General features: G+C 41.3%; 1 protein-coding gene across 6 annotated transcripts in view; it reads right to left on the reverse strand.

The window, feature by feature from the left end:
- Nucleotides 1-16,152, reverse strand: part of LRRC7 (leucine rich repeat containing 7) — a 597,872-nt gene that overhangs the window by 266,006 nt on the left and 315,714 nt on the right. For all 6 annotated transcript variants that reach the window (XR_014225588.1, XM_082265612.1, XM_082265611.1 and 3 more), the window contains exons 5-6: nucleotides 14,319-14,397; nucleotides 2,025-2,114 (exon numbers count right to left, since the gene is read on the reverse strand). Coding sequence is in view for 5 of the 6 variants with exons in the window: in XM_082265612.1 (XP_082121738.1) it covers nucleotides 2,025-2,114; nucleotides 14,319-14,397 (169 nt within the window). In the remaining variant the exon portion in view is untranslated. The remainder of the gene's footprint in view (nucleotides 1-2,024; nucleotides 2,115-14,318; nucleotides 14,398-16,152) is intronic.

Here is a 16,152-nt window from a genome sequence, read left to right on the forward strand (position 1 = left end):
GCTGGGTTCAACTGTGTTGTTGCCTTTGACCCCTATGTTGGTGGAAGGAAAGTTGATGATGTTCTGGTTGGCTACTTCTGTGAAGAGTTTGGCAAGAAATATAAACTGAATATCAAATCAAGTAGTAGGCCTTTACTGCGACTCGCTCAGGAGGGCGAAAAGTTTAAGAAGTTGATGAGTGCAAATGCTTCAGATCTGCCTATGAATATGAAATGTTTGAATGATATTGATATCTCTGGGAAAAGGAACAGGGGTCACTTTGAAGAAATGTGTGACAGCCTGTTGTCTCAATTGGAAAATCCTCTGCACAGCATCTTAGAGCAAGCAAAGCTCAAGAAGGAAGATCATTCCCTTTTACAACAAAAAGTCAATGATTGTGTACAGCTGTATGGAGAGGCAACTCAAGTCACAGAGGGATGTCAAGAGTCCCTACTTGGAACAAAGCTTAGTGAAGCAAAGGTTCTCAAAGTTTTGTGGAAAACAATTATGGATTGCAGAGAGAGGCGTCTTAAGAATGTTGAAGACATTAAGACTAGCCCAATTGAGTTGCCTATGGATCACGGTCCTCCATGGTGGATTGGACAGACGGTTATGAGGGACAAGCTGTCTGACATTTATGAGAAAGCTGTCAATGAAGATGACAGAAACGAGAAGGAGCGAAATGATGCCAAAAATGCAGTTGAAGAATGTGTATATGAGATGAGAGACAAACTGTGTGGCATTTATGAGAAATCCGTCAATGAAGATGACAAAACAGTTTCATCCGGAAGCTTGAGGATAATAGGAGGCTTATCAGTGAGTCAGCAGTGCTTGACACATGCGTGCCTGGAAATCTGTGTCCCAACCCTAGGGTTGAAACAAGAGGGGGGGGTATGTAACAGGAAGTCAGCTAAATCTGGGAATGTAGTCACAGGAAGGAGATACATTTCTACCTGATTTAGAAAGTCCATTAATTAATTTAGGGTGTTGGCTACAGAGCTAGCCAGCAGGAAGTTGAAAGGCCTTCACCTGTTCAGAATGAGGGAGTTAAGGCTCTATAATTTGTTCAGAGAAAGTCCTATTGTTTGCTGCCTCCAGAAGCTGCATCCTGAAGCCATGTGGGCTGGGAGCAGGAGGACAGTCAGCGTGTGCCTCCCGACAGGATGTGTGGGCCTGGGAGAAGACCCCCCGGAGTGATGTGTGCCCGGGACGGTAACCAAGGGTGAATACGTCTCAAAGGTGAGAAGACGAACTGTTGATGTGAAAGAAACAAAAGGACTGTGTTGCCCTGTGAAGCTATTATAAAAGGACTATTGAGTGTCCGCTATGTGACAAGGAAGTCTGCCCGACGGTAGGTTGGAGACAGACACTTAGGCAGGTTCCAGTTGTGAGAAGGTAGCCGCCCACAGAGGCAAGGATTTATTTTCTGTTTTATTTTATTTTGGATGTTTTGCTGCATACAGCCTGGTGAAGAAAACACCATTTAATAAACCACACTGTTTGTTTGCAAGCACTTGTCGGCTACCTCTCTGGGAAAACGCACCCCCCAAGGGGTCATCCACACCCGCCACCGAGCTAATCCCTCACAATATATAAAAACTGTCATTTTCGGTTTTAGCCAAGTGCATCCTGAATTTTCGTTCTTGGCTCCAAAATATAAATTTTGTGCAACAATTTTAATAATAACAATAATTAATTTAATAATAATATATACTGAGAAGAGACTTCCAATTTTTTTATTTTCTTTAACATCTAAAAAGTAAAGTTTGGGAATGTGCCTGATATATCGAAGAAATTTGTCAAACAAGAATATACTGTAGATAGCATTGGACTTTTCTGGAGTTTATCACAAAGCCTACACAATGGAGGAATTACAAGGTAAATGTAACACGTTCACACAATGTGGTTATTAATATAATGACTCTAGAACGTTGACTCACCCATGCAGGAGAAGTGGAAAGTTATAAATAGGAATGATCGGCAAGTACACGTGTCTATTAAATAATGTCACACCAATAACCCTTTAAACCCCAGGCTCTGCTTACCTTCCAAAATTAGCTGGAAGAAACTCAAGAAAGGCATCATTAAGGTACAGCTGAGTTAAATTAAGGAGCTGAGTAAAGCCATCCGGTAGCCTGAAAAAAAGAAAGAAAGAAATGGATGCATGAATGTTAACAGAATACATCACCAGAGTCACATATTGATGTATTGTATTCTTGTCAATAAAGTTGGTAAAGTATTATCTTTACATCTATATCTTTATACAGCCCGTTGTTTACAGATCTCAAAAGCTCAAGATGTAATTTTAACAAAGGACTTAAAGTGATATTAAACCCTCTTTTTTAAAGCACTTTCAGCAGTTAAATGAATCACGTACTGAGTATGCAGCTTCATTATCTTTAATCCTTGCCTATGTTCCAGTTTATTAAAGTTGTGAAAGGATGGGAGCGCCACCCGAGCTTCTACAAACTTTTAGAGGATTTTTATTTTGGAACAGCCGGCTGTTCCAAAATAAAAATCTTCTGTAAGTTTGTACAAGCTGGTGTGGTGCTCCCATCCTTTCACAACTTCAAAGAACCCCTCTGGGGGTCCAGCAAGACCCCACAGTTGCTGGTGAGCAGCCTCTAGGACCCCAAACCACCTATCCCGTCAAAACACATCCGCATAAGGTCCAGCGCTCCTACATCACAAAGATTGTATGTTCCAGTTTAAGATGGAGTCATGGCCTCTACCCTGGGTTTCCTGGTTCATGTTGGAGTAGTGATCAACCGATACTGTTCCCGCCGATACCGATATTTTGGTCATCGGATATCAGTATCGACCGATATCTGCCGATATTTTCTGACATTAAACATGTATTTATTTATTTTTTTAATGTCTACAGGTACTGTGGTGGAGGGATCTGGGGGTCTAAAAGACCCCAAACCCCTCCTCTGCATTTAAGGATTCAAAACACCAAGTTTGGCTGTTTTGAATGCTGTAAGTTCTTTGAATTTGGCACCACCAGTACCCGGAAGTGATGTCATGACATCACTTCCGGGTACGCGGCAGCGCCAAATTCAAAGAAATGGAGACCCGGGTCAGACGGCGGCGGTGAAGGTAGGATTCCGGGGTCTCCCAGTGGGACGGAAGACCCGGACGAGCCACGGAAGGCGGCAGGGGGGGGGGGCGTCCCCTCCCGCTCCTTGTAATGACAGCCGAGCGGCTTCTCAGCCGCATCGGTTGTCATTACAAGACACCTGACCGTCAGCTATGGCCACCGGTTCCCGGGTGATGCCTCTAGCATGCACCCGGGTACAAGCACTTTCCCTGAAATATTGGCAATATCTGTAAATCAAAAGCCGATTCCGATAAATCAGGGAAAGTGCAGATCGGCCCCCGATATATCGGTGTTGCCGATAATCGGTCAATCTCTAATCCGGAGCCTCTCTTGAATGCAGGGTCTGGAGTTGTATCTCCCTACACTGTGTGCATCAATATAAACACACAGCCCCATAGCCTAGGATAGCAAGGCACTCCTCTACTCTTCTTCTCCAAGCTAACAGGCTGATTGGAGACTGCACTGTACACTGTTAACTCTTTCTCATGAAGACTGGAAGTTCAGGAAAGTAGCACTGAGAGAGCAGGAGCCATCTGTACTGAAAATTGTAAACTGTAAGTCCCGGAGTAAGAATTTCAACAAAGAGTTTACTGGGGAATGTTTATTTTATTGTGCCCAATGTGTTAAAATAAAAACTACTTTTAGGATTCTTTCTGTGACTCACCCCTCATTGGACAATTCAGTAAGAAATATAATCCAACAGAGCCAGAAAAGCAGGCACTGCCTGTGGCCCCTTTAGCTAACCCACAGTGCACCAAGAATCCTTTTTATTTTGGCTAAATGTTTGTATGCACAATAAAGGTTTTTATAATGTACAAAAAATACGAAACAACAGTTTAAAAAATAATACACCTAAAAAACAGCTAAAATAAAGCTGACCCAAAACCATTATAGCTTCCCTCTAATCCCTGTGCTCTTTCTGCTGCCTGGTAGTGCTAGTTGTCATTAAAGTGGCCATGGGCATCCGCAAGGGGGTTCAAGTGCCTCCCCCTGGAATCTTAACTTCCCCTTTAAAGTGGTTGTTAAGCCACTTTATACCATCCTGTCTGGTCTGTTTAACCACTTCTGGACCGGAAGATTTTCCCCCTAATGACCAGGCCATATTTTGTGATTCGGCACTGCGTTACTTTAGGGACAATTGTGCGGTCGTGTGACGCTATACCCAAATAAAATTGATGTATTTTTTTTTCCACAAACAGAGCTTTCTTTTGGTGGTATTTGATCACCTGTGCGATTTTTATTTTTTCGCTATAAACAAAAAAAGTGCGACAATTCTGAAAATAAAAAACAATATTTTTCACATTCTGCTATATGACATTCTCAAAAAAAAATTTAAAAATCTAAATTTTTAACATTTTAGGCCAATTTGTTTTCTGCTACATATTTTTGGTAAAAAAAATCGCAATAAGCGTATTTTGATTGGTTTGCGCAAAAGTTATCGCGTCTACTAACTACGGGAAAGATTTATGTAATTTTTAATGTTTTTTTTTTTACTAGTAATGGCGGCGATCTGCGATTTTTTGCGGGACTGCGACATTGTGGCGAACAGATCAGACCCCTAACTGACATTTTTGACACTTTTGGGGGGACCAGTGACATAACTACAGTACTCAGTGCTAAAATATGCACTGTTACTGTAATAATGACACTGGCAGGGGTTAGCGTTGTGGGTGATCAAGGGGATAAATGTGAGCCTAGGGGAGTGATTCTAACTGTGGGGGGGGGGGGGTATGGCTTCTGAAATGATCATAGAGACCTGTGATCCTATATAGAAGGATCACAGGGGCTCTGTGATCATTCCAGGGAGAAGAACGGTGTTTACAACAGCTGACCATTCTCTCTCAGCGGGAAACGATTGCGGGTGTCAGGCGGCAATCAGAACCACCTGACCCGTGCATCGGCTTCCCCGCCGCCGGCAGCACGCGCTCGCCCCCTAGCTGCCTGCTCGCAACCGACGTAGACCTACGTCGATTTGCGCAGCAGAGCCACATTGCCGCAGTAAATAGGCGGCGGCCGGTCGGGAACCGGTTAATTGAAAAAATGTTTAACGGAAACAAAGAAAAATGTGTTTTTGGTCTTTTTCGTTTATTTAGCAAGCAATAGAAAACCCAGCAGGGATCAAATACCACCAAAATAAAGCTCTATTTGGGTGAACAAAATTATAAAAATCTAATTTGGGTACAGTGTAATTGTCATTCAAAGTGTGAAAGCACTGAAAGCTGAAATTAGCCTGGTCAGGAAGGGGGTAAAAGTGTACGGTATTGAAGTGGTTAAAGGTTTTAGTCATGTCTCCCCTTCCCTTCCTTCCTTCCTCAACACTGTACATATTAGGCTCCTGCAGTCTCACCTGACAAGTTTTACCTCTTACTTTTCGCAATTTTTGGGGTGAGTATATCTTAGGACTACAAAGCAGCCCCCCTCCCTTCTCCTTATCTCTATCACATATGGTGGAGGTGTTCTGCGGTCCATAGATCAGCCTTTCTCAATCAGGGTTCCATGTAACCCTATGGTTCCTCTAAAGGTTGCTAAGGGTTCCATGAGCAATGAACAGTTTCTGCCTCTCAGATATATAACCACAGATACCAATGTAAGAAACATACTTCCCGATGACCACCAATGAAGAAAGAACACTTTCTATTGACCACCAATGTTAGAAGCATACTTCTGGATGACCACTAATATACCATTGTAGGAAGCATACTTCCTACTGATCACCAATGTAAGAAGCATGCTTCCTGTTAACCACCAAAGGTGGAAGCATCCTCCCCGTTACCACCAATGAAGGAAGCATACTTCTCATTGACCACCAATGTAAGAAGTATATTTACCGTTGACCACCAATGTAAGAAGCATACTTCCAGTTGAACACCAGTAAAGGAAGCATACTTTCTGTTGACTACCAACATTGGAAGCATACTTTCCATTGGCCACCAATGTAAGAAGCATACTTCCCATTGACCACCAAGATAAGCAGCATGCTTCCTATTAACCACCAATGAAGGAAGCATACTTCCCGTTGACCACCAATGAAGGAAGCATACTTCTCATTGACCACCAATGTAAGAAGTATATTTCCCGTTGACCACCAATATAGGAAGCATACTTCCCATTGACCACCAATGTAAGAAGTATACTTCCCATTGACCACCAATGTAAGAAGCATACTTCCAGTTGAACGCCAGTGAAGGAAGCATACTTTCTGTTGACTACCAACATTGGAAGCATACTTTCCATTGGCCACCAATGTAAGAAGCATACTTCCAGTTGAACGCCAGTGAAGGAAGCATACTTTCTGTTGACTACCAACATTGGAAGCATACTTTCCATTGGCCACCAATGTAAGAAGCATACTTCCCATTGACCACCAAGGTAAGCAGCATGCTTCCTATTAACCACCAATGAAGGAAGCATACTTCCCGTTGACTACCAATGTAAGAAGCATACTTCTCATTGACTACAAATGTAAGAAGTGTACTTCCCATTAACCACCAATGAAGGAAGCATACTTCCCATTGACCACCAATATAGGAAGCATATTTCCCATTGACCACCAATGTAAGAAGCATACTTCTTATTGACCACCAAGGTAAGCAGCATGCTTCCCATTGACCACCAATGACGGAAGCATACTTCCCATTGACCCCCATGGTAAGAAGCATACTTCCCATTGACCCCCATGGTAAGAAGCATACTTCCCATTGACCCCCATGGTAAGAAGCATACTTCCCATTGACCAACAATGAAGGAAGCATGCCCATTGAAAGCCAATATAAGAAGCACACTTCCCACTGACTACCAGGCTAATTTACTGTGAGCTTTATATACTGTATAATATGATAATTATTAGCAGGGGTTGAAATATGAAACATATTTTAAGGGCTCCTCCATGGTAAAAAAGTTGAGAAAGCTGTGAACAATGCTACCTGATAACAATACAGCAGAAGCAAAGAGCACCGTTATCAGCTCACTAGATTTCTAGCAGGATCAGCAGGTACTTTATGCATTTGTTGAACAGATATAACAATAAACTTTTAATGAGAAAGGGTAGATGTGGTTCCGCGCTTAGGATGGAGGGTATATATGTAAAGATTAACACCGCACCTGGACGCTGCCCACTTCAAGAAATGCAACCCTAAAGGGGGAGCATTTAAATAGATAGAAAAGGGGAAGGAAGTGATTGGCGCTGCCTGGTGGGGTGCTTAGGGAATATGATCTTACTATACTACTGGTAGGGTGTTGTATAGGGGTCTATACAAAAAACTCCTATTAGGACCTGTGTGTAATATGCTAAAATAATTGGTGTATCAAATGACAAAACCTGTGTAAAATCAGGACAGGTCTATGTGCAAATTATAAACTTAAAGTAAAAACTTATTTAAAATATATCAGCAAATATATACCATATGTGCAATTGTGCAAAAAGGTGCAAAGGTGAATACCAGAGGTGAAGTGATAGGTAATATATGATACAATAATAAATATCAATAAATAATGTCCAATAGTAAATTAGCACCCATAAAATGACAATCGGTAAGTATGATCATAAATATACCAATAAATATAAGTGTGAAAATAAATAATATATATATATATATATAGCTGCCACTGAATAAATAAGTGCAAAGGTGCAAAGGTGAAAAAATTCCTTCTAATATATAACCGTGCAAAAAAATGGCAGTATAAAAAGTTTAAAAAAAAAAAAAAAAAAAAGGTGTCCGTATAAATTATCAAGCAAATAAGTCCAAACGCATGTGCAGTCTCGGTGACTTTGAATCCAGAAAGAGTCCTAAATAAGTGTAATCCGTATATGGTGGTCAAAAGTGCTCTTTTATCTATGCCCAAAGTATGGTGGGTGGGCAGAAGGAAGAAGTGTTCCCCTGAGCCTGGGGTCCTGCGCTTACCAGATTCCCTTACCCCTACAGGGGTAAACAGCGGGTCGATTATTAGGGGATCGCTCCCACACACTGGCAATCAGGATGTCCCCCGATCTCGGTTCCTCTCCTTAGTGGTCTACAGATGTCCTTCTCCAGATGACGTCAGTGAGACGAAACCGGTCGAGAGCGTGACCACGTCATTTCCGTCTACCGAACCCGAGGCTTGGAACGCACATCCGGCGGTTGGGACGCACGCTATCTCTCGGCGTGCACCGCGAAAGAGGAGGTTGCGGCTCCTATGCCAGACGGGCATACATTTTGTGTTTATACTATGTGAGTACTTGTCTTTTATCTAAATAAAGCATTTTTACAAAACTATTTTACACTATTGGAGGCTCCTTCCCTTTTCTCCCATATACCCGGTTACTGTACTGGACTTCTATATACACTTACTGAGCTGACATCTGTAGACCACTAAGGAGAGGAACCGAGATCGGGGGACATCCTGATTGCCAGTGTGTGGGAGCGATCCCCTAATAACCGACCCGCTGTTTACCCCTGTAGGGGTAAGGGAATCTGGTAAGCGCAGGACCCCAGGCTCAGGGGAACACTTCTTACTTCTGCCCACCCACCATACTTTGGGCATAGATAAAAGAGCACTTTTGACCACCATATACGGATTACACTTATTTAGGACTCTTTCTGGATTCAAAGTCACCGAGACTGCACATGCGTTTGGACTTATTTGCTTGATAATTTATACGGACACCTTTTTTTTTTTTTTAAACTTTTTATACTACCATTTTTTTGCACGGTTATATATTAGAAGGAATTTTTTCACCTTTGCACCTTTGCACTTATTTATTCAGTGGCAGCTATATATATATATATATATATTATTTATTTTCGCACTTATATTTATTGGTATATTTATGATCATACTTACCGATTGTCATTTTATGGGTGCTAATTTACTATTGGACATTATTTATTGATATTTATTATTGTATCATATATTACCTATCACTTCACCTCTGGTATTCACCTTTGCACCTTTTTGCACAATTGCACATATGGTATATATTTGCTGATATATTTTAAATAAGTTTTTACTTTAAGTTTATAATTTGCACATAGACCTGTCCTGATTTTACACAGGCTTTGTCATTTGATACACCAATTATTTTAGCATATTACACACAGGTCCTAATTGGAGTTTTTTGTATAGACCCCTATACAACACCCTACCAGTAGTATAGTAAGATCATATTCCCTAAGCACCCCACCAGGCAGCGCCAATCACTTCCTTCCCCTTTTCTATCAATAAACTTTTAATGTTTTATTTAAAGAAGAATTCCAGGTATAGATTTTTTTTTAGCTTTGATCAATGTAACTATGTGTAGCACTACTCCCATGGGAGCTGCTGTGTGTGGGTTCTCCTGGGTTACCAATAGCAACAACAGAACAGTCTGGCATTTTTCCAAGTGTTTTACCTCAGACAAGAAGCAGTCCAGTATCTTTTTGGTTTTTAAGTTTTTTTTTTTGGAACTTGGATAGGAGAAGGGAATGAGTGGGATACTCCAACTTAAAGAACTATGCACAATTTGCTGGGACGACTTGAATAGAGCTGATTAACGCTGTATGATGCCGAGTAACGCTGAATAGAGCTAGTCACGGCTAGGCCGCTGTTTCACTTTGCCCTTGGCTGTGAATGAAGTAATAGAGCTTCCTGAGGTAAACTGTATCCTGAGGTAAGCTGTACTGCTGAACAAGTTCAGGGCCCTTCCTGGCACCTCCTTTATCCCTAATCTTCAGGGTTAACTACTTGGCACCCCCTTTCCTTTAACAATGTGTGTGAGCTGGCTCCTTGATCCCCTGACTTCTCTGGAGTGGTCTCCTCTCCTAGGCAGACCCTTGAGCAGATCCCTCAGTACTCACAATACTGTTTTTCCTAAAGTCTTCTGCCCAACAGCTCCACTGGTCAGCAAACTGGATCCTCTGCAGCCCAGCTCCACACCTAGTTTAACAGGCCGACTGCCTGAACCACCTTCCTCACATCAGCAGGAGGAGTGACAAGCGTCCACCTCCTCCTGGGACTTTGTTCCCGCCAAATGACGCCCTGTCACATGCTCCCTCCAGATTTATAACCAATCCCAGGATGCATTGCAGCAATGCCCACCCACTGGGACAGCCATAAACCCTGGTGCACTATTGGTTAGGTTTCCTCCACTGTCCAACAAGCTCCCTTATTGAATACAGTGGGGAGATTCCCTTAGACCCAATAAATCACACCTGGAAACATGAGACAGGCTAACAGATCTGGCTCTCCTGATAAGCAGAAAAGAGCCACTAAATGTGTTTTCCTAGCACCTACCTAGGAGGGTGCTACATATGTATACACCTTACTTGGCTGGCCGATCCCCCTGGAATCTGGAAACCACTGAAGTAGACACCACTACTCCACTGATCTCCACTAGTTTCTGGGTCCTGCGCCGAGTGGCTGCCCTGCTGCATTCTGAGGTTGGCTACTCTTCATGGTGGCGTCATCCAGAGAATTCTTTAATTCTTCTTTAACCTCCCTGGCGGTATCCCCTTGCGTGACTCAGGGTGGATTTTTTAGTCTAGGATCGGTATCCCCGAGTCACGCTCGGGGTAGATTTGCAGAGAGCGCAGCGGTGTCTCTTACCTTCTCCTGGTGATCCAGCGATGATCTCTCATTGCTGTGACCGCCAGCCGAGATCCCTGCCGCTCGTCCGTCGGTCTGATGACATCCTAGTTCCGTTCCCTGCAGCAGCAATGCTGCATGGGAGCGGAACTGGGAGGGAAATTCAAACGTTGCACCAAACACAAACATATAACACATTTATATTATATATATATATATTATAATTCATGCGTTATATATATATATATATATATATATATATATATATGTATGTGTGTGTATATAGGTGTATTTTATATATATATGTGTGTGTGTGTGTATATATATATATATATATTTATATATATATATATATATATATATGTATGTGTGTGTGTGTGTGTGTATATATATGTATATATATATATATATATATATATATATATATACACACACACACACATATATATATAAAATACACCTATATACACACACATAAATATATATATATATATATATAACGCATGAATTATAATCTAATCAATAATATAATTTTATTATATATATTATATATTATATAATAAAATGATATTATTGATTAGATTATAATTCATGCGTTTGCGTTTCAAATTTATCACATCTGGGATGTCTACTAGACTCTTGTTTTGGTCAGGTTAAGTCAGTAATTACTAAGAATTGTAGGCCTATAATACATAACGCCAAATTTCCATGAAAAAAATTGTACCGCTTTTGGTATATAATTCCTGACATAATCATACCGCCAGGGAGGTTAATAGACCAAAAGGAAACATATAGTCCTGTTCCTCCATCCAGCACCCTCTGAGCCGCCATGCCCCACTGTGCACCACCAAGAATGAGGATGCTGAGATAAACCATCAATGGTAAATGGACCACTTTGGCAAACACTGTTCCATCACATATAATGCCTGCAGTAATTCTAAGGTTCATTCCATGTCACAGATCTAAACACAGCCGTACATGTAATTAAAGAGGAAATAAACACGGCTCTGATGGAACAGATGTGAGCCTAGCGAGCGCTATAAATAGAACACAACATCCCTGTTGGTACAATCAAGGCAGGATCTTATCTAGAAGGAAGAGAGGGATGGCCCGTACCTTCCAAGAGCCACATCAATCTATTCTGTATTACCCTGTCAGGCCGCGCTGGATAAAAATAGCTCATATTAAAGATTCCGCTATTTATCTGTGAGGTTAACATAGTAGCCTGCTTCATAAATAGCTTGTCTGAAGGACAATAAATTGTTCATGTATTGGCTACCTGGCTTATAAGATGGATCGGAAAAACGAACAGACCTCCAGCGGGTAAAGCTGAAGTCTAATCTGCTTATATTTTGCTTCCCTGATTCTGCCTCCCCTCCCTCATCAACATGCTAATGACATTTTTAACCGGTTTCTGACCGCCCGCCGCAGTTTTACTGCGGCAGATTGGCTCTCCTGCGTCAACCGACGTAGCTCTACGTCGGTCGCACGCGTGGTGCTGGGGGTGAGCGCATGCCACCGGCAGCGCACTCCGGCTCCCACTAGGCAGTGGGGATGCCGATCTGCAGGGCCGGCGGCTGCGATTGCTGCCGGCCAGGGCCATCTTTAATACCGACTGGACCCTGGGCAAATATTTTCTTGAGCCGTCCCAAATCCACTTATCAACTATTTGCAGGCAATGCAGGCTCAAGGGGCAACTGCTTTGGGCCCCACAACAATGATTGGGCCCAGGGCAGCTGCCCCTTTTGCCCTGTGTTAAAGACGGCCCTGCTGCCGGCCACCCGCGATCGTTCCCCGCTGAGAGAGAAGTAAACACAGCTGAGAGAGAAGTAAACACAGCTGACCGTTTTTCTCTCTGAAATGATCACAGATGTCCTGTGATCCTTCTATATAGGATCACAGGTCTCTGTGATCATTTCACAAGTCCCTCCCCCCACATTTAGAAAACACTCTCCTAGGCTCACACTTAACCCTTTGATCACCACTGTTTTAACCCCTTCCTTGCCAGTGTCATTATTACGGTAACAGTGCATATTTTTAGCACTGATTACTGTAGTAATGTCACGTGTCCCCCCAAAAGTGTCAAAAATGTCAGTTAGGGGTCCCATCTGTCCGCTGCAATGTCGAAGTCCCCCTAAAAATCGCTGATCGAAAACCATTACTAGTAAAAAAATATAAATAAAAATGAAATAAATCTTTCCCCTAGTTTGTAGACGCGATAACTTTTGCGCAAACCAAAATACGCTTATTGGGATTTTTTTTTACCAAAAATATGTAGCAGAATACAAATTGGCCTAAAAGGATGAAACATTTTGTTTTTTTTAATCATTTTTTTGGGGGAATTTAATGCAGGGGATTATGCGCCTCAGGGATATATTGTACAATCCTCTTATTTGAGTTAAAATGATTCAAAATAATAAATAAATATATTGGACCAATTTCCTTACTGTAAACATGATAATAAATACACATGAATAATCAATGAAGTGATAACAATCATCAAAGGTGTAAAAGCGACTATGGTGCAATTAAAGAAAATAAATTCAATTCTTTATAAATAAATATAGGTGCACATTGGGAGACCTGGGCAACCAGCCTGCATGGCCGCCGAAGACCCGATCAAAGCCGCATTCAGTTCTGATCCGATCTCCATGCAAAAACCCGAAAGTGATGTCACGAGTGACATCACTTCCGGGTACTGTCTGGCGCCAGATTTTAAAAAATTACAGCATTCAAAACAGCCAAACTTGGCATTTGAATGCTTTCAAGTGCAGAGGAGGGGTTTGGGGTCTTTTAGACCCCCAAATCCCTCCACAAAAGTACCTGTCAAAAAGAAAAACATTTTTTTTTTAGATGTATAAAAATATCGGCTGATACCAATATGCGATGGCCAAAATATCGGTATCGGCAATGAAAAACCGATATCGGTCGATCACTACTATAAAGTATGAAGGAGCATGTGACTCATCCACGTGACAGCATTGGGCCAATCAGGAAGGCCACACTAGAGGTCCATAGAACTGCATGAGGGTATGACTTGACAGCAAGGCATGGCTATTGGCTGGTGAGTAAAAAGGGAGGTCCAACTTAAAGTGATCCTGTTGCTTTTCTTGCATATTTAAAGTGGAACTTCACTTTCTCAATCAACGTTGACTATTTTAAATCCCTATGCTGCTATCGATTAGTAAATAGATAGGAAGGTATATCATATTTACCGGTTTTGAACTTTTTTTTATTCATACATTTCTGCTGTTATTCCCTGTTTTCTTGCCTAGGCAAATGATGTCAGGATTCTTCAGGAGTGAAGGAAGGGTTTTCTCAGCTAAGCACATTCTCCTGTCTGCATGCCTAAACTAAGGGCAGATGGATTCCAGGAAGTAAATACTACATTAATCATCCACCCTTACTCAAGATGGCCACAGCCACAAATGCTAGAGGGGGTGTTTTTTAAAGTGCTTTCTCAGCAAAATAAAGCATAGAGACATGGATGGATGGGGGAATTTGCTATAAATAATAAAATTTAATGAAATAATGTTTTTGGTTTGTGCTGCCTAAGAAGCAGTGTATTTCTGCTTTAAGCCCAGGTTTACTTTAACATAGACGTCATAGTATACCAATCTTACACAATACATAAACACAAGATAAAACTGATCTTGCTACTAATATACTTCATTTTTTTTTTTTAAGGCAAATCACTTACTTTGATATGGGATTGACACTGGCTTCAACTATTGTTAAACATTTACAGCATTTTATATTGTCAGGGAATTCTTGTATACCTAGAAAAAAAATCAATATTATAGATTAGCAATAAAATATCGCAGTAAAACAACAACAACCATTCTATAATATCTCCTAAAACTAATTTTGCAGAGTTAAAGGATAACTAAATCTGGGGAACGAAAATGAAATATATTGCAGTTTACCGGTCCCTGGATGAGGTGACAGCATTAGATTTATGTTTTCAAGTAAATAATGTTGCACATATACTTTTTGCATAAAAAGTACATAAAATACCTATTGATCCTGCCAGTATTTTAGGGTGTTTGTAAATTCCCAAACACTAAACGGAACTTACAATTTAATCAGCTTTTCCCAGTTATCTTCTGTGAACTACAGAACCCCTTCTTTCTATGTAATGCAGATGATGAGAGTAAAATTAAATCTCTACTCTCTGCCATATCCAAGTACAATAAATAGATACACAAAAATTAGCAGAACCCCAGTTCTGCCTGTCTAGGCGGGACTTTACTGGCAATGTATTGAGACCAAAAGTGTAAAAAATTGTAGCCTTTATTCACATATTTTTTTAAAACAGGAATAGTCTATAATCATTGGGACATATAATGATATCCAGAGCAAGTGTACATCACAAATAACACAATATAAAAACAACATACAACAGGACATGAAGGAAACTAGAACAAAGGACACCCTCTCCTGGTTTGGGTGCTCCTATATCCCCCACGATAACACCATGGGGTGACACAGTTCCAGTAGAAGGAGATATTACAGCCAGTAGGTCGACGCGTTTCGCAAACCTTAGCTTTATTGAGACCAAGCTGTAAGTCTGTCTTTGTTTAAATTTGTCATTTGAGACTTTGTAACAGAGCTATATCCGTAAATCCATCAGAGGAACGCCAGTATCCGGGCACATATCCGCCACTGTAATATCTTCTTCTACTGGAACTGTGTCACCCCATGGTGTTATTGTGGGGGATATAGGATCACCCAAACCTCCTTAACAGGAGAGGGTGTCCTTTGTTCTAGTTTCCTTCATGTCCTGTTGTATGTTGTTTTTATATTGTGTTATTTGTGATGTACACTTGCTCTGGATATCATTATATGTCCCAATGATTATAGACTATTCATATTTTAAAAAATGATGTGAATAAAGGCTACAATTTTGTTTACAATTTTGGTCTCAATACATTGCCAGTAAAGTCCGCCTAGACAGACAGAACTGGGGTTCTGCTAATTTTTATGTAGCAGATGATGAGAGGAGGAGGTGTTAGAAGTCAAAACCAGGAAAGAAGCCTAGAGTGACAAATCTGCTCCTCCATAGATACAGTGCAATGAGTGAGTGTTGTCACTGCTGGAAAGGAAGCATGTTATTTGTAGAATCACCAGATGACATAATAGGAAAAGAAGCCTGAAAAAAAAAAAAATACTGAATGCAGCACCACATTTAAGGACCACTATGCTACAATATATTACAATTTTGTGTTTCAGTTTAGCTCAGTGGTCTTCAAATTGTGGTCCTTTGCGTGCCTTTATCTGACCCTTGTGGCACTTTTCCTTCTGCTGATATGAGAATCCTTTGTTATCACCAACGATGAGGCACCATTGTTCCCACTGCCACCAACATTGGGGCACTACTGGGGCACTGATATCAACAATGGGGCACTATTTCTACTACTGATGCCAGCAATGGAGTTGATTTACTAAAGGCAAATCCACTGTGCACTACAAGTGCACTGCACGAGAGTGCACTTGGAAGTGCAGTCGCTGAAGATCCGAGGGGAAGATCTAAA

This window comes from Pelophylax lessonae (assembly GCF_965119305.1).
Source record: "Pelophylax lessonae genome assembly, chromosome: 8".
In the NCBI taxonomy this organism is placed as follows: Eukaryota; Metazoa; Chordata; class Amphibia; order Anura; family Ranidae; genus Pelophylax; species Pelophylax lessonae.